The sequence below is a fragment of the Chiloscyllium punctatum genome, chromosome 6 (genome assembly GCF_047496795.1).
Source record: "Chiloscyllium punctatum isolate Juve2018m chromosome 6, sChiPun1.3, whole genome shotgun sequence".
Lineage (NCBI taxonomy): Eukaryota > Metazoa > Chordata > Chondrichthyes > Orectolobiformes > Hemiscylliidae > Chiloscyllium > Chiloscyllium punctatum.
Window position 1 is genome coordinate 57,627,835 of NC_092744.1, and position 23,217 is coordinate 57,651,051.

The window sequence follows — 23,217 nt, forward strand, 5'->3', positions numbered from 1 at the left end:
GAAACTGTCCAGTTTGCTGTACTATAGTTGTTCTACAGTGTGATGGTTGTGTTCTCGGTCCAACACTGCACTTTTGAAAAATCGCGCTTTAGAAACAGCGCTTAAAGTGTTGGCGATGTAATCATGTTACAGCCAACACATGTTTTAAAAGTTTGCGCTTTAGAAACCAGTCAGTTTGTCGGTTGTATTCCATTCAAATTGCCTTAATGAAACATGCGTTAAAGCAAAGTGACCTGTAGTGCCATTCCTGGTCACTTCACAGCTTATTTGGCAATATTACACCCCTATTCCAAAAGCTTTCTGAACTTAATTTAAGTAGGCAGATGACTGAAAGTTACCAAACAAGCTTAGAATAGTTATCATTTGTAGGTGAAAGTTGTCACGATATACAATCATGTTATGAAGTGCTTTTAACAGTTTTAATATAAAATGTAATCAGAATGTTAAAATACAGATTTATTCTGCACACATACAAAATATATACAGCATATCAGAATATAAAGAAAATCTATTGTACATAGGTTATGCATTAGGAGTAAAATCACAAGAATTTAGATTCTAAATTTGATGCTGATGGTGGAGGTTTTACACTAAACACAATGTTTGAATGAGTTCCATAAAGATAGTAGCATAAAAGAATGAGGACACTTAAGAGTTCTTAAAAAAAATGCTAGTCTATTTAAAAAAAAAACTGATGGTATTTCAACTCTACTCAAGCTGTATTAGTTACTTCAGAAAGTGCACGAAGACTAATAACTTTAGGGTTGGTTGCAACACTCTTTGTTGTATTGTGTGTCTTGTAGATTCCAACCAGCCTGTCAGCAATTTCGAACATATTGTTCCTCAAGGAAATAATGATGAACTGAGCATTTTTGGTCTGTTCCTAAGGAAAGAAACAACATATCATATTAAAACACCAAGATATTTATGAAAAGATCATTTAGCCAGGCATCTAACAAGCATGGAAGTCAAGATTCATCAAGTAGTTTTTTTGTTCTGCACGCAGTTTCCTATTAGGGATACACACGTTTTAACCAATTAAAGACAACTTGGATAGAAGTTCACAAAGACACTGCCAATTGCGTATAGTAGAATTGCAGAAGCACTTAACCTGTTTTTACATATGCAACCTCTTCCTAAAAAGAATTGATTTAGTCTTGCCTTTCTTGGTGGAAAACCTATTCCTGAATTAATTTACAGCTCTATAAAAGGTCTATAAATCTTTCAGGAATCACCAAGGCATGAGGATGGACAGATAATAACCTGAAATATGTAAATGAGGCAAAACATCCAATCCTATTGCAGTAAACTTAAAGATAAAAAGAACAGGTCAGTCCCCAATCAAGTGTATAACAGACAAGCTAGATTTAAAATTATTTCGACTCAACATTGTGCCAGTCAAAACCTCAGCAACCTCCTACCAAATACTGCACTTCCACTTTCCATAACTCTTAAATTGCATTTTTGACTTTTTAGTTCTTACTCATAATTAATACTTTTCACTATTATAATATGCATTTTGATACCCACTTCCACCATATACTTACATAGATATAATGAGCAACAATTGAAACATTTCTGAAATCCAGTGCTGCATCAATTTCATCCATGAAATACAAAGGAGTAGGCTTGTAATGGTGAAGTGCGAAAACCAGAGCCAGAGAACTAAGAGTCTTCTCTCCACCAGAAATATTGAAAATTTTTTTCCAGCTTTTCTTTGGCGGACGTACGCTAGAACAATAGTTTTCATTATATAGATTAAATTTTTAAATGATGAATAACATTTGTCATCAAATCCAAATTAGTTGAGCTTTAGCAAACATATTCATTTACACTCTATGCTTTGTTCCAATAAAAAACATGATTTGATATGGCTAAAATTGCTCAACGTGGTGAATATGTAGGTTGGTTTAAAACAATCCACCAACTGTTGCATCTCATGGGTGCAACATTCTTCCATCTTGGAAAAAAATGCTCGTCAGGGTGCCAGATTAAATAGGCACATTATCCCATGATTTTATTTAAAACATCATCTTGGTCAAAAGTGATGTGACAAACACCACAACTTACACTATTATTTCCTCACATTACTGGCATTTTAAATGTTAATCAACAGCTTGTTTTAAACTGAAGGAAACTGCCATGCAGCCACTTTAGCACATTCAGGTAGTATGCAGCTCTATCCTGGTCATCAGTACAGAAAGATCAGTGAGTAGAACACATGATTACTAATGGTATAATCAGCAGTTAACAGTTCATACTAGTTAGCTGAAGAACAAAATATGGATGAAGTTCTCTGTTGATTATTGCGCTTTAATTTGTTACAGCAAAACTAACATGACACCCCAGTGGGCAATTTGTTTTGGCCAGGGAAAGGTGAATGGAAGGAGGAGGAAAGTTGGTCGAAGAGAGGGGGATATTTCTTTTGAAGAATGTATCTTTTTCCTACCTGAACATAATTCCTTCAGAGAATGGATCTAGACTGTCCACCAACTCCAACTCAGCATCTCCACCAAGTGTAAGCATTTGGTAATTCTCCTTCAATTTGTTAGTGATTATATTAAAGCCAGCCATAAATTCATTAAGACGTTGCCTCCTCAGGTCTTCAAAGCCATGTCTAAACTTATCCCGTTCATTAGTAATTTCATCCAGCTCTGCCACACGGCGTAGATATAGCTCTTCCTGCAGACAGTGATCAGGTTATGTGTGACAATCTATAGGTCTCATAGAAGAATAATTCAAATCTAACCAATGAAGAAAAAGATCATTGCAATGCACTGAAATACTCAAACTTACTTTCTTCTTATACTCTTCAATAGAACCCAAGTTTGGCTTCATTTCTAGACATTTAGCCTCTAGTAGTGCAATCTGATTATTTATCACATCTGGATTTTTGATTCCCACAAGATCTTCCTCACTCAATTTTGGAAGTTTAGCTGCTGGTTTGTCAATAGGATGTAAAGAAAGTTTTGATACCTGGTATTAAAATTATATAAAGTATTAAAATACAAATAAATAAATTTTGTTTCCATTCAATTCTATACTTGCAGCAAAATCAAAAACGGTCAAAATGATTTCTGAACAGTTTTTTTTCACTTAATTGAATTCTATTTCAGTCAATTTAAAATAAACAAGCAACAGACAAGCAAAAGAATATCCTCTATCGGACATACTCAGAGTAATAACTCTTCTAGAAGTAGTTATAACTTTCTAGCAGACATTCAGGTCTGTTCGTAAGAAATTGTGTTTGAAAACAGATATTCTCCCCTCACTCATGGGTACATGTCTCTGAGTGCCGCAAAAGAAAAATTAATAGACAAAAGAATTGCAGTATCTTTGAGGGAAGGCTTGAATACATTTTCTTACCCCTGCAGAATCTCAGCAAAACATCATTTGGATTCTTACCAAATTGGACATTTTTCACAAGTGCACCTTGACAGACTTATCCCCAAAGAATATTTTAAAACTGAACCCTGATCAGACATTCCCCACCCATCATAAAAGAATGATTAAACATACGAGTAGGAATTTTAGCAACTTTCTTGAACTTACCCAAGGTGAACAGGGCAGCTGTAACACCTTGCCAGTCATCCTAGCTGAAAACACAGTTACCACAGACAATAAATGAAACCTGAAGTACCCCTAGTTTGTATGGCCCAGTTCTGCACTGAATGAACTTAGAAATGAGGGGAGTTTAACTAGTCTGAAAGAACTTCTATTTAAATTACCCATACCTCTCTCTGCCAGAATTTGATCTTTGATTGGTGCTCCGCAACATGTCCATCTATCTGTTCCAACTTCAGTCGTATATTGAGTGTTTCCTTTTGAAGCGCCTGTTGCTCTTCCTGAATTTCTCTTAGCTTTTGAAGTAAACAGTTATGTTCCTCAGTCACCGTTACTAATGATTCCTATGTAAAATAACAAAAAGTAACACTAAACATTAGACACAAAATGAATCTTTAGAAATCATATCAGTATTAAGCTTCTATGCTAATCACGCTCATCTACCTTTTAGCCAATTACTACATTCAACTTATGTTGAATTAAATGTTGCAATGAAATAACTGGAAACCTAACATTCATTACTTATAATGAAAAGCACATACACTGAACTAATACTAAGCAAAATATTAACTTTTGATCATGAAGTTACCTGACTACATGTGTAGACATGCATTTACAAAAGTTTATATTCATTAGTCAGGGCAAAACAAATAGAATTTGTGAAGTACAATGTTTCAGAGGATAAGGCCTGTGGAGCTCAAAAACTAACCAAATTAAAATACAAGATCAAATTTAAATAAACTTGTTCATTAGATGTGCGTGTCACTGACGAAGGCAACATTTATTCCTCATCCTTAACTACCCAGAAGACAATTAAGAATCCAAATTGCTATGGACCAGAGGGTCACCTGGCCAGACCAGGCAAGGATGGCAGCTTTCTTTCCCTAAGGGACATTAGTAAACTAGATTGGTTTTTACAACAATTAGTCGTGACTATACAAGACCATAACATAAATGAGTGGAATTAGGCCATTCAGTACATTGAGTATGCTCAGCCATTCAATTATAGCAATACATTTCTCCCATTCTCCTGTCTTTACCCTGCTACCTTTGATCCTCTTTCTAAGCAAGGATTTGTCTCTGTATTAAATACAGAACGATGTGACTTTCACAGCACTCTGCAGCAACAAACACCACAGATCAGCCACCCTCTAGAAATGAGATGATGAATTTCTTCAGCCAAAGGGTCATCCCTTCACCTGGAGGCTGTGCCCTTGACTGCTAGTCTCTCCTACTAGTGGAAACCTCTTTCCAACGTCCAGTCTATCCAGGTCTCCCGGTATTCTGCAAAATTCAATGAGACTCCCCCCATATCCTTCTAAACTCCATTGGAGTACAGATCCAGAGGCCTCGATTGCTCATGATATGACAAGCCTTCCATTCCCAGGATCAGTTTTTGGCAAACTTGAAACAAGTGTTAACCTTGCATTTGCCTTCCTAACTGCCAAATAATTTTGCATGTTAATCTTAAGAAAATTTTGAATTCGGACTAGTAAGACTCTTTCTGCTTCAGATTTCTGAAGCCTTTCCCCATTTAGAAAAGAGGCCATATTTCTATTTTTCCTACCCAAGAACATAACCTCAAACTTCCCCTCATTGAATTCCACATGCCACTTCTTTGCCTACACTCCTAGCCCACCCAAATTATTATGCATCCTCCTTCCCTCCCCAACATTACCAGTTCCTCAACTTACCTTTGTCCATCTGCAAACTTAGCAAAAAGATACACTCAGTTCATTTCTTAAAACTGTTAATATATAATATCATCAGTTATGGCCCCAACACTGACCTCCATAGAAATCCACTAGCTGCCATCCCTGAAAAGATTCCTTTACCCCCTTTCTCTGCCTTCTGACAGTCAGCCAATCCTCTATCCAGGCCAGTATCTTTCCCTAATTCAATTGAACTCTTACCTTATTTAGTAGTCTCCTGTGCAGCACCCTGTCAAAGACCCACTTGGGAAATCAGGCAGGGCAGGTGACTGATGTGTCAGTGGGGGAGCACTTTGGGGCCAGCAACCATAATTCTATTAGTTTTAAGATAGTGATGAAAAAGGATAGACCAGATCTAAAAGTTGATCTAAATTGGAGGATGGCTAATTTTGACGGTAGTAGGCAAGAACTTTCAAAAGCTGATTTGGGCAGATGTTTGCAGGTGAAGGGACTGCTGGAAAATGGGAAGCCTTCAAAAATGAGATAACGAGAGTCCAGAGACAGTATGTTCCTGTTAGAGTGAAAGGAGAGACTGGTGGGTGTAGGGAAAACTGAATGACTAGAGAAATTGAAGCTTTGGTTAAGAAAAAGAATGAAGCATATGTCAGGTATGGACAGGAGAGATCAAATGAATCCTTAGAAGAGTATAAAGGAGTATACTTAAGAAGGAAATCAGGAGGGCAAAAAGAGGATATGAGTAAGGGTTTGGCAAATAGGGTTAAGGAGAATCCAAAGGGATTTTATAAGTACATTATGGACAAAAAAGTAAGTAGGGAAAGAATCAGACCCCACAAAGATCAGCAAGGTAGCACATGTGTGGAGCTGCAGGAGATGGATATTTTGCATCACCATTCATTGTAGAGAAGGACATGGAAGATATAGAATGTGGGGGGGTGGTCTGTCTTGCAGGCACGACATGACAATCTAATCGCACTCTGTAAATGCTGCAGGTTCAGGAATAATCTAATCACACATTGTTTTGGGTGGCATGTGTCTATGGGAGAGTGGCAGGGGATTGTGTCTTGCATGCATGACTGACTGTTATGTACAACCCTGCAGAAAAGGGAGACAGTTCCCTTGTTCAGGGAGCATTGCTTGACACATTCTGCAAGCATTGTCGAGTATTAAGTCAGAGTCATAGAGATGTACAGCATGCCGACCAGATATCCCAACCCAATCTAGTCCCACCTGCCAGCACCCCGCCCATATCCCTCCAAACCCTTCCTATTCATATACCCATCCAAATGCCTCTTAAAATGTTGCAATTGTACCAGCCTCCACCACTTCCTCTGGCAGCTCATTCCATACACGTACCATCCTCTGTATGAAAAAGTTGCCCCTTAGGTCTCTTTTATATCTTTCGCCTCTCACCCTAAACCTATGCCCTCTAGTTCTGGACTCCCTGACCCCAGAGAAAAGACTTTGCCTATTCATCCTATCCATGCCCCTCAGTTTTGTAAAACTCCATAAGGTCACCCCTCAGCCTCTGACGCTTTAGGGAAAACAGCCCCAGTCTGTTCAGCCTCTCCCTGTAGCTCAGATCCTCCAACACTGGCAACATCTTTTCTGAACCCTTCGAAGTTTCACAACATCATTCTGATAGGAGGAAGACCAGAATTGCACACAATATTCCAACAGTGGCCTAACCAATTCCTGTACAGCCGCAACATGACTTCCCAACTCCTGTACTCAATACTCTGACCAATAAAGGAAAGCATACCAAACACCTTCTTCACTATCCTATCTACCTGCGACTCCACTTTCAAGGAGCTATGAACCCTGCACTCCAAGGTTTCTTTGTTCAGCAACACTCCCTAGGACCTTACCATTAAGTGTATAAATCCTGCTAAGATTTGCTTTCCCAAAATGCAGCACCTCGCATTTATCTGAATTAAACTCCATCTGCCACTTCTCAGCCCAATGGCCCATCTGGTCCAGATCCTGTTATAATCTGAAGTAATGTTCTTCGCTGTCCACTACACCTCCAATTTTGTGTCATCTACAAACTCACTAACTGTACCTCTTATGCTCGCATCCAAATCATTTATGGAAATGACAAAAAGTAGAGGACCCAGCACCGATCTTTGTGGCACTCCACTGGTCATAGGCTTCCAGTCTGAAAAACAACCCTGCACCACCACCCTCTGTCTTCTACCTTTGAGCCAGTTCTGTATCCAAACGGCTAGTTCTCCCTGTATTCCACAAGATCTAACCTTGCTAATCAGTCTTCCATGAGGAACCTTGTCGAACGCCTTACTGAAGTCCATATAGATCACATCTACTGCTCTGCCCTCATCAATCCTCTTTGTTACTTCATCAAAAAACTCAATCAGGTTTGTGAGACATTTCCCACGCACAAAGCCATGTTGACTATCCCGAATCAGTCCTTGCCTTTCCAAATACATGTACATCTTGTCCCTCAGGATTCCCTCCAATAACTTGCCCACCACCGAGGTCAGGCTCACTGGTCTATAGTTCCCTGGCTTGTCCTTACCACCCTTCTTAAACAGTGGCACCACGTTTGCTAACCTCCAGCCTTCCGGCACCTCACCTGTGACTATCGATGATACAAATATCTCAGCAAAAGGCCCAGAAGAAATCACTTCTCTAGCTTCCCACAGAGTTCTCGGGTACACCTGATCAGATCCTGGGGATTTATCCACCTTTAACCGTTTCAAGACATCCAGCACTTCCTCCTCTGTAATCCGGACATTTTGCAAGATGTCACCATCTATTTCCCTACAGTCTATATCTTCCATATCCTTTTCCACAGTAAATACTGATGCAAAATATTCATTTAGTAAGTGATCCTCCAAAAGCTTGTACTCACTGAAATAAATTGTGGCTGTTCACAGAAGTTGGCATACTGCAGTTACATCAAGCATGTAAGAATCTCAAGGGAACCTAACACTCTTGTTGAGATATTTGTATCATCGATAGTCACAGGTGAGGTTCCGAAGACTTGGAGGTTAGCTAACGTGGTGACACTATTTAAGGAAGGTAAGGAAAAGCCAGAGATCTACAGCCTGACATCAGTGGTGCAAGTTGGTGGAGGGAATCCTGAGGGACATAATGTACATGTATTTGGAAAGGCAAGGACTGATCAGGGATAGTCAACATGGCTTTGTGTGTGGGAAATCATGCCTCACAAACTTGATTGAGATTTTTGAAGAAGTAACAAAGAGGATTGATGAGGGCAGAGTGGTGGATGTGATCTGTATGGTCTTCAGTAACGCTTCAACAAGGTTCCTCACGGAACACTGGTTAGCAAGATTAGATTTCATGGAATACAGGGAAACCTAGCTACGTGGATAGAGAACTGGCTCGAAGATAGAAGACAGAGGGTGGTGGTGGGAGGGTTGCCTTTCAGACTGGAAGCCTGTGACCAGTAGTGTGCCACAAGGATCAGTTTTAATCATTTATATAGATGATGTGGATGTGAACATAGGAGGTATAATTAGTAAGTTTGCAGATGACACCTGTAATGGAAAATCACCCATTTACTGTGAAATTTGAAAGAGAATGCTTTTCTAAGGTCTGCAGTCAGCTTATCTCTGTTTGAATTCTGTAAACATTCAACTCGATCTTGCGATCGTCGAACTCAGCGAAAGCTGAAAAACTGTTATGTCTAAGACCAGGGAATGAGAGAATAACAACTTGAGTTCTCCCAGTCTCTGCCCTTGAGAGTGTGATAAGAAACAGTATAAGGCAAGCATCTGAACAATGCTCAGTACTCCTTACATTGAGGCATCTGGCTTAGTGTAATGGAGTGAATTCTGCAGGATTTTTAATAATGATCCTTTCTTTGCTCTTGCTAATAATTGAGTCAAGTCGATTTAATTTTCACAACAACACCAAAATTAAAAGTGTAATGGACAGCCAAGAGGTTACCTCACAATACAACGAGATCTTGATGAGATGAGCTGAGGAGTGGCAGATGGAGTTTAATTTAGATAAATATGAAGTGCTGCATTTTGGAAAAGCAAATCAAAGAAGAACTTATACATTTAATGGTAAGGTCCTTCGGAGTGTCGCTGAGCGGAGACCATGGAGTGCAGGTTCATAGCTCCTCGAATGTAGAGTCGCAGGTGGATAGGATAGTAAAGAAGGCGGCAGGTATGCTTTCCTTTATTGGTCAGAGTATTGAGTTGGGAGATCATGTTGCGGCTGTACAGGACATTGGTTAAGCCACTGTTGGAATATTGCATGCAATTCTGGTTTCGTTCCTATTGGAACGATGTTGTGAAACTTGAAAGGGTTTAGAAAAGATTTACATGAATGTTGCTGTAGTTGGAGGATTTGAGTTATAGGGAGAATAGGCTGGGACTGTTTTCCCTGGAGCGTCAGAGACTGAGGGGTGACCTTATCGAGGTTTTTCAAAATAGGATAGGATAAATAGACATAATCTTTTCCCTGGGGTGGGACAGTCCAGAACTAGAGGGCATAGGTTGAGGATGATAGGGGAAAGATATAAAAAGGGACCCAAGGAGCAATGTTTTCACGCAGTGGGTGGAATGAACTGCCAGAGGAAGTGGTGGAGTTGGTACAATTACAGCATTTAAAAGGCATCTGGATGGATATAAGGTTTAGGGGGATATGGGCTAAGTTCCGGTTAAATAGAACAAGATGAGGTTAGGATATCCGGTTGGCATGAGTTGAACCGAAGGGTTTGTTTCCATGCTGTGCATCTCTGTGACTCCATGACTTCCCTTTGAAACTGCAACGACTCTGCCCTATTTTACCATGCATTTCCAAGTGCTCTGCATCTCATTCTTAAAAATGGACTCTAAAATCTTACATCAATGACCAAGATCAGGCTAACTAACCTATAATTTTCTACTTCTGCCTCCCTCCATTCTTAAACAAGGGTGTTACATTATCCATTTTCCAGTATTTTGAGACCCCCGCCCCCGGCTCAAGTGATTCTGAAAGATCATCAGTGCCTCTACAATTTCCTTGGCCATCTCCTTCAGAACTCTGGGGCATAGTCCATCTGGTCCAGGTGATTTTATTCACCTTCTGACCTTTCAGCATCCCTAGCACCTTCTCCATCCCGATGGCCAATACACTCATCTCTCCCCCATCTCTCAAAAGTCTGGTATGTAACTGGTGTTTTCCACCGTGAGAACTGATGCAAAAGCACCTATTCAGATCCTCCACCATTTCTTTGTTCCCCATTACTACTTCTCCACTCTCATTTTCCAGTGGTCTAATGTCCACTCCTGCCTCTCTCTTATCTTTCAGATATCTTTAAAAAACTCTTGTAATCTTTTATGTTACCCTAGTTTACCCTCATTGTGTCCTATTTTTAGTTGTCCTCTGCCCCGGTTTTTAATCGCTTCCCAGTCCGCAGGCTTTACACTAATCTTCACCACATTGTATGCTTTTTCTTTTACTTTATGCTGTCCATGGCCTTCCTGGTTGGTCACACTTTCCTCATCCTTCTCTCAGTATGTTTCTTCTTTCTTAGGATGAATTTCTGCTGTGCCTTCCAAATTATCCGCAGAAACTCCTGTCATTATTCCTCCACCATGTTCCTTGCTTGGATACCCCTTCCAATCAACTCTGGCCAGCCCCTTGTTTATGTCTTTGCAGTTGCTTTTAATCAACTGTAGTGCTGTTAAATCTCCCATCACAAGCTGCTTCAAAAAAAAAAGTCAGACATTCCATAAATTCCTTGAGATTTTTCCAATTCTTCTATACATTGAAGCTCCCCATTATTGTAATAACATCTTTCTTACATGCCTTTTCTATCTATTGATTTATTTTCTATCCTAAATCCTGATTACTGCGAGAAGATCTGCACACAAGTCCCATCAGGGTCTTTTTTCCTGCGATTCCTCAACACTACCCATACAGATTCTATGCCTTCCAACCTTGTATCACTTCTTGCTATTGATTTAATTTCATTACTAACAAGGCAACCCCCACCCCTCTATTAATCTGCCTGGTCTTTTGATAGGATGTCTGTTCTTGGAAATTCAATTGCAAGCCCCGATTCCCTTTGCAGCCACATCGGTGATGCCCACAACATGATACCTGCCAATTTGAATCTGCACTATAAGCTCAATTATAGACAATAGATGCAGGAGTAGGCCATTCAGCCCTTCGAGCCTGCACCGCCATTCAATATGATCATGGCTGATCATTCCCAATCAGTATCCTGTTCCAGCCTTATCTCCATAACCCTTGACTCCACTATCTTTAAGAGCTCTATCCAATTCTTTCTTAAATGAATCCAGAGACTGGGCCTCCACTGCCCTCTGGGGCAGAGCATTCCACACAGCCACCACTCTCTGGGTGAAGTAGTTTCTCCTCATCTCTGTCCTAAATGGTCTACCCCGTATTTTTAAGTTGTGTCCTCTGGTTCGGCACTCCCCCATCAGCGGAAATATGTTTCCTCCTGCCAGAGTGTCCAATCCTTTCATAATCCTATACGTTTCAATCAGATCCCCTCTCAGTCTTCTAAACTCAAGGGTATACAAGCCCAGTCGCTTCAGTCTTTCCGTGTAAGGCAATCCTGCCATTCCAGGAATTGACCTCGTGAACCTACGCTGCACTCCCTCAATAGCCAGAATGTCTTTCCTCAAATTTGGAGACCAGAACTGTACACAGTACTCCAGGTGTGGTCTCACCAGGGCCCTGTACAGCTGCAGAAGCACCTCTTTGCTTCTATACTCAATCCCTCTTGTTATGAAGGCCAGCATGCTATTAGCCTTCTTCACGACCTGCTGTACCTGCATGCTTGCCTTCATTGACTGGTGGACAAGAACACCTAGATCTCTCTGAACAGCCCCTTTACCTAATTTGCTACCATTGAGGTAGTAATCTGCCTTCCTGTTCTTGCCACCAAAGTGGATAACCATACATTTATCCACATTAAACTGCATCTGCCATGCACCTGCCCACTCACCCAACTTGTCCAGGTCACCCTGTAATCTCCTAACATCCTCATCACATATCACCCTACCACCCAGCTTTGTATCATCAGCAAATTTGCTAATGTTATTGCTGATACCATCTTCTATATCATTTACATATATTGTAAAAAGCTGCGGTCCCAGCACGGATCCCTGCGGTACCCCACTGGTCACTGCCTGCCATTCCGAAATGGAGCCGTTAATCACTACCCTTTGTTTCCTATTAGCCAACCAATTCTCTATCCAATCTAGTACTTTGCCCCCAATACCGTGCGCCCTAATTTTACTCACTAACCTCTTGTGTGGGACTTTATCAAAAGCTTTCTGAAAGTCCAGGTACACTACATCCACTGGATCCCCCTCGTCCATCTTCCGAGTTACATCCTCAAAAAATTCAAGAAGATTAGTCAAGCATGATTTCCCCTTCATAAATCCATGCTGACTCTGTCCTATCCTGTTACTATTATCCAGATGTGCCGTAATTTCATCCTTTATAATAGACTCCAGCATCTTTCCCACCACTGAGGTCAGACTAACTGGTCTATAATATCCTGCTTTCTCCCGCCCACCCTTCTTAAAAAGTGGCACAACATTAGCCGCCCTCCAATCCTCAGGAACCGACCCCGATTCTATTGAAGTCTGGAAATTAATCACCAGCGCATCCACGATTTCCCAAGCCACCTCCTTCAGTACCCTGGGATGCAGGCCATCAGGTCCCGGAGACTTATAAACCTTCAGACCTAACAGTCTCTCCAACACCAAATCCTGGCAAATATAAATTCCCTTAAGTTCAGGTCCTTCAGCCACTGTTACCTCAGGGAGATTGCTTGTGTCTTCCCCAGTGAACACAGATCTGAAGTACCCATTTAATTCCTCTGCCATTTCTTTGTTCCCAGTAATATATTCCCCTGTTTCTGTCTTCAAGGGCCCAATTTTTGTCCTAACCATTTTTTTGCCTTGGACATACCTAAAAAAGCTTTTACTATCCTCCTTTATATTCTTGGCCAGTTTACCTTCGTACCTCATTTTTTCTCTGCGTATTTCCTTCTTACTAATCCTCTGTTGTTCTTTAAAAGCTTCCCAATCCTCAGTTTTCCCACTTATCTTCGCTAAGTTATACTTTTTCTCTTTTAACTTTATATGTTTCTTTACTTCCCTCGTCAGCCACGGCCGCCCATGTCTCCTCCTGGGATCTTTCTTCCTTTTAGGAATGAACTGATCCTGCAACTTCTGCATTATACACAGAAATATCCGCCATTGTTCCTCCACGGTCTTCCCTGTTAAGGTATTGCACCATTGAACTTTGGCCAGTTGCTCCCTCATAGCTCCATATTTCCCTTTATTCAACTGAAATATTGTCACTTCCGATTGTACCCATTCCCTCTCAAATTGCAGATTGAAGCTTATTGTATTATGGTCACTACTTCCCAATGGCTCCTTCACTTCGAGGTCACTGACCAATTCTGGCTCGTTACACAATACCAGATCCAGAATCGCCTTATCCCTGGTCGGCTCCAGCACCAGCTGCTCTAAAAATCCATCTCTGAGGCACTCCACAAAGTCTCTTTCTTGAGGCCCAATACCATCCTGATTCTCCCAGTCTACCTGCATGTTAAAATCCCCCATAACAACTGTAGTAACATCTTTGCGACAAGCCAATTTCAGCTCCTGATTTAACTTACATCCGACATCCAGACTACTGTTTGGGGGCCTGTAGATGACTCCCATGAGGGTCTTTTTACCCTTAGTGTTCCGAAGCTCTATCCACACTGACTCTACATCCCCTGACTCTAGGTCCCCCCGCGCAAGGGACTGAATATCCTCCCTTACCAACAAGGCCACCCCACCCCCTCTGCCCGTCAGTCTGTCCTTACGATAGCACGTGTAGCCTTGAATATTCATTTCCCAGGCCCTGTCCCCATGAAGCCACGTCTCAGTTATCCCCACAATATCGTATCTGCCAATTTCCAAAAGAGCCTCAAGCTCATCCACCTTGTGTCTAATGCTTCGTGCATTCATATATAGAATTTTTAATTTGTTACTGCTCTCACCCATCCCCTCAACCCTTACTTCACTCAACTTTACAGCATGATGCCTTTTCCAGTTTTCTGCCTCCTTGATACAGTTGTACACTTCACACATTTAAGTAAAACACCCTCGGTCCTGCATCGAGCACCCCCTTCTCATGTTTGTCTCCTAATCTGCTGTACCGGTGCACGGTAGCAATTAGATTAACTATTTTTATTTCAAATTTTCATTCTATTCCAACCCATGTCACTGACTATTAGCCCGAAGTTCTGAATTACTTGTTCAGTGACCTCATCACTTTGCCACCATCCTCCAATACAATATCCCATCTACACAATGAGTAAGTTCCAATGTCAATTAAACTTTGAACCCTGATAATGTAAAGCTGCTAATCTGTCATAGTTGTGTATGATCGCTGAACTGGGAAGTTGATTTACAGACATTTCATCCCCCCCCCACCCCGGTCTAGGTGACATCTTCAGTGCTTTAGAGCCTCCTTTGCAGCACTGCTGTACTGTCTCTTCTAAAATTTATTCCATTCCATTCCATTCCTGCTGCTTCTTATTGTTTGTTTGTTGTAGTAGCTAGTAGATTGGTTCTAGGTCTATGCGATTGTTGATGGGAGTCCATGGGTGAATGCTATGTTTCTAGAAATTAGAACATTGAACGGTGCAGCACAGAACAGGCTCTTTAGCCCACGATGTTGTGCCGACCATTGATCCTCACGTAAGGTAAACCTAATGTACGAATCCTCAAAGTTCTATGACAAATTCATGTCCAGCAGTCTCTTAAAATATCCACAATGACCTCGCTTCCACAACTGCTACTGGCGATGCATTCCATGCTCTCACAACTCTCTGAATAAAGCATCCCCTCTATACTTTCCACCAAACAGCTTAAAACTATGACCCCTCGTGTTAACAATTTCTGCCCTGGGAAAAAGTCTCTGGCTATCAACTCTATCTATGCCTCTCATTATCATGTACACCTCAATTAGGTCCCCTCTCTTCCTTCTTTTTTCCAATGAAAAAAGTCCGAGCTCAGTCAACCTCTCTTCGTAAGATAAGCCCTCCATTCCAGGCAGCATCCTGGTAAACCTCCTCTGAAACCTATCCAAAGCATCCATATCTTTCCCATAATAGGGCGACCAGAAGTGGACACAATATTCCAAGTGCGGTCTAACCAAAGTTTTATAGAGCTGCAACAAGATCTCAGGGTTCTTAAACTCAATCCCCTGTTAATGAAAGCCAAAACACCACATGCTTTCTTAACAACCCTGTCCACTTGGGTGGCAGTTTTAAGGGATCTATGTACCTGCACACATAGATCCCGCTGTTCCTCCACACTGCCAAGAATCTTGCCTTTAATCCTGTACTCGACTTTCAAGTTCGACCTTCCAAAATGCATCACTTCGCATTTATCCAGGTTGAACTCCATCTGCCACCTCTCAGCCCATCTCTGCATCCTGTCAATATCATGCTGCAGCCTACAACAGTCCTCTATACTGTCAACGACACCTCCAACCTTCGTTTTGTCTGCAAACTTGCTGACCCATCCTTCAATCCCCTCATCCAAGTCATTAATAAAAATTAAAAACAGGAGAGGCCCAAGAACAGAGCCCTGTGGAACACCACTCACCACTGACTTCCAGGCAGAATACTTTCCTTCCACGATCACTTACTGTCTTCTGACGACCAGCCAATTCTGTTCAGAAAGCTAAATTTCCTTGTATCCTATTCCTCCTGACCTTCTGAACGAGCCTACCTTATCAAATGCCTTGCTGAAGTCCATGTACACCACATCCACCGCTCGACTCTCATCAACCTGTCTAGTAACATCCCTCAAAAGAACTCAATAAGGTTTATGAGGCATGACCTGCCCCTCACAAAGCTGTGCTAATTGCATTTAATCAAGCCATGCTCTTCCAGATGGTCATAAATCCTATCCCTCAGAATCCTTTGTAACACCTTGCAGACGACAGGCGTGAGACTTACTGTTCTGGAAAATCCCCGGCAATTACCATTTCCTTTCTCGAAGGGAGGAATTACATTTGCTTCCCTCCAGTTCTCAGGTACGACTCCGGTGGAGAGCAAGGATGCAAAGATCTTCGCAAGTGGCGAAGCAATCACATTTCTTGGTTCCCAAAGCAGCCAAGGACAAATCTGGTCTGGCCCTGGCGACTTGTCGATCTTAATGTTTGTCAAAATTTTCAGCACATCAGCTTCCTCAATCTCTATCCCTTCCAGCATACCTACCTGCTCCTCAATGGTTTCATTCACTAAGGTCCTTTTCTTTAGCAAAGACAGAAGCAAAAAAAAAAACTCATTTAGGGCTTCCCCTACCTCCTCAGACTCTATACACCAGTTCCCTATGCTATCCCTGATCGGCCCTACTCTTTCTTTGATCATTCTCTTATTCCTCACATAAGTGTAAAATGCCTTTGAATTCTCCCTAATCCTTCCTGCCAAGCCTTTTTCGTGCCCCCTTCTAGCTCTCCTCAGACCATTTTTGAGCTCCTTCCTCGTCTGCCTGTAATCCTCGAGAACTGAGCAAGCTTGCTTCCTCTACCTTACGTAAGCTGCCTTCTTTCTTTTGACGAGAAACTCCTCCGCTCTCATCATCCAAGGTTCCTTTATCTTACCCTTCTTGCCTGTCTCAGAGGAACACATTTATGCATCACTTGCAACAACTGTTCCTTAAACAGTCTCCACATGTCTATAGTGCCCTTTCCATGGAATAATTGCTCCCAGTCCATGCTTCCCAACTCACATCGAATAGTTTCCTTTTCCCCAATTAAATATCCTCCCATTGTGCCTGCTTCTCTCCTTCTCCATAGCTGTGTAGAATGTGAGGCAGTTGTGGTCACTATCACCAAAATGCTCTCCCACCGCAAGATCTGACACTTGCCCCAGCTCATTGCTGAGCACCAAATCCAAAATGGCCTCTCCCCTGGTTGGCCTGTCAACGTACTGAGTTAGGAAACCCTCCTGAACACACCTTACAAAAACAGGTCCTTCCAAACCATCTGCTCGAAGGAGGTTCCAATCAATATTGGGAAAGTTAAAGTCACCCATTATGACAACCCTACTACATTCACACTTTTCCAAGATCTGCTGACCTATGCTATTCTCAGGCTGTCCTCTGTTTGGCTTGTCCTTTGATCATAGTGTTGTCCCAGTCGAATTTGTACTTCTTGTCTTGTCATGTGTGTCTGGCTACTAGGGATAGCTGGTTGTGGTGTTTAGTGGCTAGTTGTTGTTCATGGATGCAGATTGCAGTCCGCACTCACAAACACCCAACTAGCCATTAATCGTCACGACCAGCTGTCCTTAGTGTGCCACACACAAACACAAGTGACACATACCCACAACACAATTTTCATAACAAATAAACTTTTTGATTGTTCTAAAATTCAAATTACGCAACTTTATAGAACAAGATGTCACATATGCACACTTAAAAAGGTAAACCAAACTAATGAAATAGTTTCACTTTATAAAAATAGCTAATATAATACACGCAAAACAATTTCACTCCTGTCTAATCTTTAGAAAGATCAATATGGGATAATTTTGCTGTTGACTTTTATAGCAAATACATGTTTCTGTCTAGCTATTCTAGATACATACATCCTACTCCTACGTCCTGGTCTTTCAATATATTTCTCCAAACACCCAGGGATAGTAGGAAAAACAATTCTCGAACAGGATTCTTCAGTACCAGTACTAGCAAAACGATGCAATTTCATCAAAAAGTAAAGGATCTTTCCCTCTATGATTGACTGGGTAGCGCATTTTATTACGACTAACTGCTCATATATAAAAGGCAAATGAGATACAATCTAAAAATGTTTCTACCAAGACTTTTTTCCCCCTTAACTGAATTAAGTATGAGGAGCAGGTAAAGAAAATGGAATAAGCCATTAGATCAGCTGAAAAGATAGTAGGAAAAAAGAATTGTAGACAATTGTGGAAATAATAAAGAAAGCTTTATCAATTAAATGAAGAGCCAGAAAACCATACAGGCCAGTGGAGAACACTAAAACACAAAGTTACAAAGGGTGTGGCAGAAGGGTTGGAGGGATATGAGCCAGGTACTGGCAGGTGAGACTAGATTGGGTTGGGATATCTGGTCGGCATGGACAGGTTGGAGTGAAGGGTCTATTTCCATGCTGTACATCTCTATGACTCTAAGTACTTTGCATGTGATGAAACCAAGTAGACTAGACTAATGTATTATTTTAGATAGAATTTTTAAAAAAAGTTGAGATTTTATGGACAGCAAGGTGCTCAGTGGTTCACACTGGGGATCCAGGTTTGATTCAAACTTGTCTGTGTGCAGTCTGCATAGCTGCCATGCCTGTTTGGTTTTCTACCAGTTGCTCTGGTTTCCTCCCACAGTCCAAAGATGCGCAGGTTAGGTGGATTGACCATGACAAATTGCCCCAGACTGTCCAGGAATGAGCAGGCTAGGTGGGTTAGCAATAAGTAAATACAACATTATGGATAGGGTGGTTTGGTCTAGGTCTGGGTTGGATGTCTTTGGAGGTTCGGTGCAGGCTTGTTGGACTGAATAGCCTCTTTCCACAGGGATTGTGAAATTCTAGAGTGGCTAGGCTAGGTGCTCTCTATCAAGGATCCTCTTAGGTGGATCCGGTGCAAGACACAAACATGTTGCATGATGGAAGTTTAAATACATTGCAAATATAAAATACACATTGAAACCAAACTAAACCCCAAAAGCACTAAATTCTGACCAGATTAGCTGTTGTTAAACCAACTGCAGCCTCACTGTAAACTCCTTTTAGAATAAGCTAAAGATAATTTACGGAGTCCATTAAAAAAATCTGTATCCCAAGGCGATTTGTGCACTTTCGAGCCACATAAGTTTCTTACTAAGAAGACAACACATCAATTTTGACCTTGAAACAAGTAACTGACTCAGCATCAGCATCTTTTTTGGAAAAGATATTTTATAAAAATGCGCCTCTGATTTTATTCTTAATTGATATAACCCTAATTTTAATAATGTTTCCTCTTGTTTTGAATTCCTCAAAAGAAGAAAGTTTACTTGTACCTATCTGATCAACTTTATCATTTTATCCACCTTGATTAGAAATTCAATGTTCACATTCTCAGTCAACTTCAAATTTAAAGAACGTCTGTAAATTTGGGTTAATCAACTATATCCTTCCATCCAATTTGTTAATATATAGTAAAGAAAAATGTGCTAATCCCTCTTCCTTTATTCTCCAATGGCAACCTGTGTAATCCTCATGTTCTGGAATTTACTGCCTGAACCACACTACATCTCTTTCTTTTCCTTCAAGGGCCTCCTAAAAGAACTTTTCTGATCTAGTTTTTGGCAACACAAGTATTTTGTTATGACTAATATTCACTTTGGTCCACTGAAACATCTTGGGATAAGATTCTATATTAAAGGTATTATAAAGACTAATACCTGATAAGATTTTAACCATCCAAGCAACAACACTTGTGTGTTTCAGAAAGCAACCTTTCAGATTTAATTGAGGCCAATCAGAAAAGAACTGGCAGTGACTGGTGTGTTGACACCATCATGAAATAATAATCGTTCGTAAACTAAGATAGAGGAATTAAATTACTAGCTTTAGGAAGTTTAGTTAGGTTGAGCAGCCCATTGAACTATAGCTATTTTGTTGTACCTGAGCTTCACTGCATTCTTTCAGCACAACAGCACCCTTTTCCTCCACTTGCTTCAATTCTTCTGTTAGATCTTCAACCTCCTTTTGGTTCTCTTCAATTTCTCCTTTAGTTCGATTCACTGCTTCTTCTGCCTTTTTAAAGTTCCTAGAAAATAATGTTTGTAGTATGCTGCTTGAACACATCAACGAAAAGTCAATCACAATATAGCCGACAGAGCCCCTTCCTCATTTAAAAAAAAAGAGTGCAAATGTGAACACTGCCAATAAAAGTGCACAGGCAAACAGTAAATAAAACTTACCTTTCTGCTGTTTTAATTGCAACCCGAGCCTTTGTGATGGATGAGGCACAATCATCAATTTGTTTGTTAAGTTGGTCGAGTTTATCCTGTTGGGTTTTAAGCTTTTTACTGTTGATGTCAATAATAAGTGTGTGTAATCGTTTAACCTCTGTCTCAACTTTACCAGCCATTGCTGCAGCCTTTTCATACTCTGGAAAAATAGTGTTAGTTTCCATTTGTCAAAACATTGCAAACAAGATTCAGAGCTGTAAAGCTATTTAACTGCATGAATTACTTTTTATACAATAGACTAGGGAATTAAATTAAATTTTGAATTTCTTATAAAGTTACTCGGAATTGTTCCATTTCAAATAATTTATTTCATTAACGCTAATGTAGAATGCTTTGATAAACTAAATTCACAAAACAACAATTAATTTAAGATTTTATTTCAGATACATGATAACATTTGATAACATTGCTGAGTTATCATCAGTGTCAGTGTTAAACAAGGGGTATGCATATCCTCCAAATCATTTCCATGTATTTAGTAGATGAGGGTTAGTTGAATAGTCGATTTACCCTTGATCTTAAGGAATACCTAATTCCTTTTTATTCATAAAACTTCTGTTTTATCTGTCTGAAGTATATTCACTATTTGAATCTATAAATTATTAATGTTATCTATGAAACAACGTACATAACGAAGCTCACTGTAGAGGAGTGAGACAGGTGGGGTGGAACTAGGAGTTGGAGGGAAGGGATTGTGGACGAGGAGGACGAGGACATTACTCTAGGTCAGGTTCATAGACTTGGGTGGTCTCTCTCATACTCACAAACCCTTCCCCCACATCAACTTATTGGTTATTCTCCTCCCTTACACACATGCTCTTCTCCTTCCCTTCCTCTCATACTAGCAGTGATAGAAGACTGGCTGACTGACAGAAAACAGTTTGCACAAATGGGTCTTTTTCCAGATTGTCAAATGAGACAGGTTGGGTCCGACGTAGATCTGGGCTGGACCCTTAATGATTTACAATTCAGATAAGATCATGAGTTAAAGGAGCAGAATTCGACCAGTCAGCCCATCAAGTCTGCTTCATGATTCGATCATGGCTGGTATGTTTCTCAATGCCATTTTGCCAAAACCTTCGACCCCTTACTAATCAAGAACTGATCTGTGTTCCCCTCATCGAAGTCATTGAGTGTCTTGAAGACAACGGCATGGTGCCTAAAATTTGCAATGATTCAAAGATAGGTAAGTATATTATGAAGATGACATAACAAGGATAAAGACCAATATGGATTGATTAAGTGAGTGGACAAAAAAAACCTTACTGATGTGAAATATAACGTGAAATTGCTCATTTTGGCCAAGTGTTACTCAAACAGAGAACTGACTGCACAATTCAGACATGCAGAGATCTGAGAGGGTTCTCATTATGAGTCACAGAATAATAATATATACAACAAGTCATAAAGGCAGCTAATAGAATGTTCCCTTTTATTAAAAGAATTGAAGCCTAACATATGCCCTCTAATTCTGGACTCCCCGACTCCAGGGAAAAGACCTTGTCTATTTATCCTATCCATGCCCCTCAGTATAAGGTCACTCCTCAGCCTCTGACGCTCCAGGGAAAACAGCCCCAGCCTATTCAACCTCTCCCTATAGCTCAAATCCTCCAACCCTGGCAACATCCTTGTAAGTCTTCGTTGAACCCTTTCAAGTTTCACAACATCCTTCCGATAGGAAGGAGACTAGAATTGCATGCAATATTCCAACAGTGGCCTGACCAATGTCCTGTACAGTCGCAACATGACCTCCCAACTCCTGTACTCAATACTCTGACCAATAAAGGAAAGCATACCAAGCGCCTTCTTCACTATCCTATCTACCTGCGACTCCACCTTCAAGGAGCTATGAACCTGCACGCCAAGGTCTCTTTGTTCAGTAACATTCTAGACCTTACCATTAAGTGCATAAGTCCTGCTAAGATTTGCTTTCCCAAAATGCAGCACCTCACGTTTACCTAAATTAAACTCCACCTGCCACTTTTCAGCCCAATGGCCCATCTGATCAAGATCCTGTTGTAATCGGAGATAACCTTTTTCGCTGTCCACTACACCTCCAATTTTGGTGTCATCTGCAAACTTACTAACTATACTTCTTATGTTCACATCCAAATAATTTATATAAATGACAAAAAGTACAGGACCCAGCACCGATCCTTGTGGCATTCCACTGGTCACAGGCCTCTAGTCTGAAAAACAACCTTCCACCACCACCCTCTGTCTTCTACCTTTGAGCCAGCTCTGTATCCAAATGCCTAGTTCGCCCTGTATTCCATGAGATCTAACCTTGCTAACCAGTCTCCCATGGGGAACCTTGTTGAATGCCCCACGGAAGTCCCTAAAGATCACGTCCACCATTCTGCCCTCAATCCTCTTTGTTACTACTTCAAAAAACTCAAATCAAGTTTGAGAGACATGATTTCCCACACACAAAGCCATTTTAGTTGTCTTATGAAGCACAATAACATTGTCTCAGTTTTTTGTTTGATACACGGGAGAGAGTCATTGCTGGCTGGATGAGCACTTATGTCTCATTCCTAGTTGCTGTAAAAGCTGTAATGAGCTTCTTATTGAAGAAATGCAGTCTATTTGATGCAGGTACAGATGTGGACAGACTGTGTGGAATCAGGAAGAGTTATGCATTGCAGGATTCCTGGTGTTTGACACAGTCCTTGCATATTTATATGGCGAGCCCAGATCAGTTTCTACTCAATGATTACAGGGATTCCACAATGGTAATACCATTGAATGTAAAAAGGGGCGATGATTAGATTCTCTCTTGTTGAAGAGGATCACTGTCTGGCACTCTTTTAGCATAATTAATACTTGCTACTTTTTTAGCCCAAGCCTGGATGATGCACAGGTCTTGCTGCAGATAATGGACAGGAACAAAGAGTTGTGAAAGGTGCTGAACATTGTACAACCAGGGCACATCCCCACTTTTGACTTAATGATGGAGA

The 23,217-nt window shown here is 40.9% G+C and overlaps 1 protein-coding gene across 3 annotated transcripts in view; it reads right to left on the minus strand.

Annotated features, from left to right (window-relative positions):
* Positions 1-443: 443 nt before the first annotated feature.
* The window catches only part of smc4 (structural maintenance of chromosomes 4), a 70,155-nt gene continuing 47,381 nt past the window's right edge, over positions 444-23,217 (minus strand). For all 3 annotated transcript variants that reach the window (XM_072572720.1, XM_072572718.1, XM_072572719.1), the window contains 7 exons: positions 20,207-20,396; positions 19,908-20,052; positions 3,735-3,908; positions 2,797-2,976; positions 2,450-2,682; positions 1,548-1,731; positions 444-883 (listed from right to left, as the gene is read on the minus strand). In XM_072572720.1, coding sequence (XP_072428821.1) covers positions 713-883; positions 1,548-1,731; positions 2,450-2,682; positions 2,797-2,976; positions 3,735-3,908; positions 19,908-20,052; positions 20,207-20,396 — 1,277 coding nt within the window. In that variant the 3' untranslated portion in view covers positions 444-712. The remainder of the gene's footprint in view (positions 884-1,547; positions 1,732-2,449; positions 2,683-2,796; positions 2,977-3,734; positions 3,909-19,907; positions 20,053-20,206; positions 20,397-23,217) is intronic.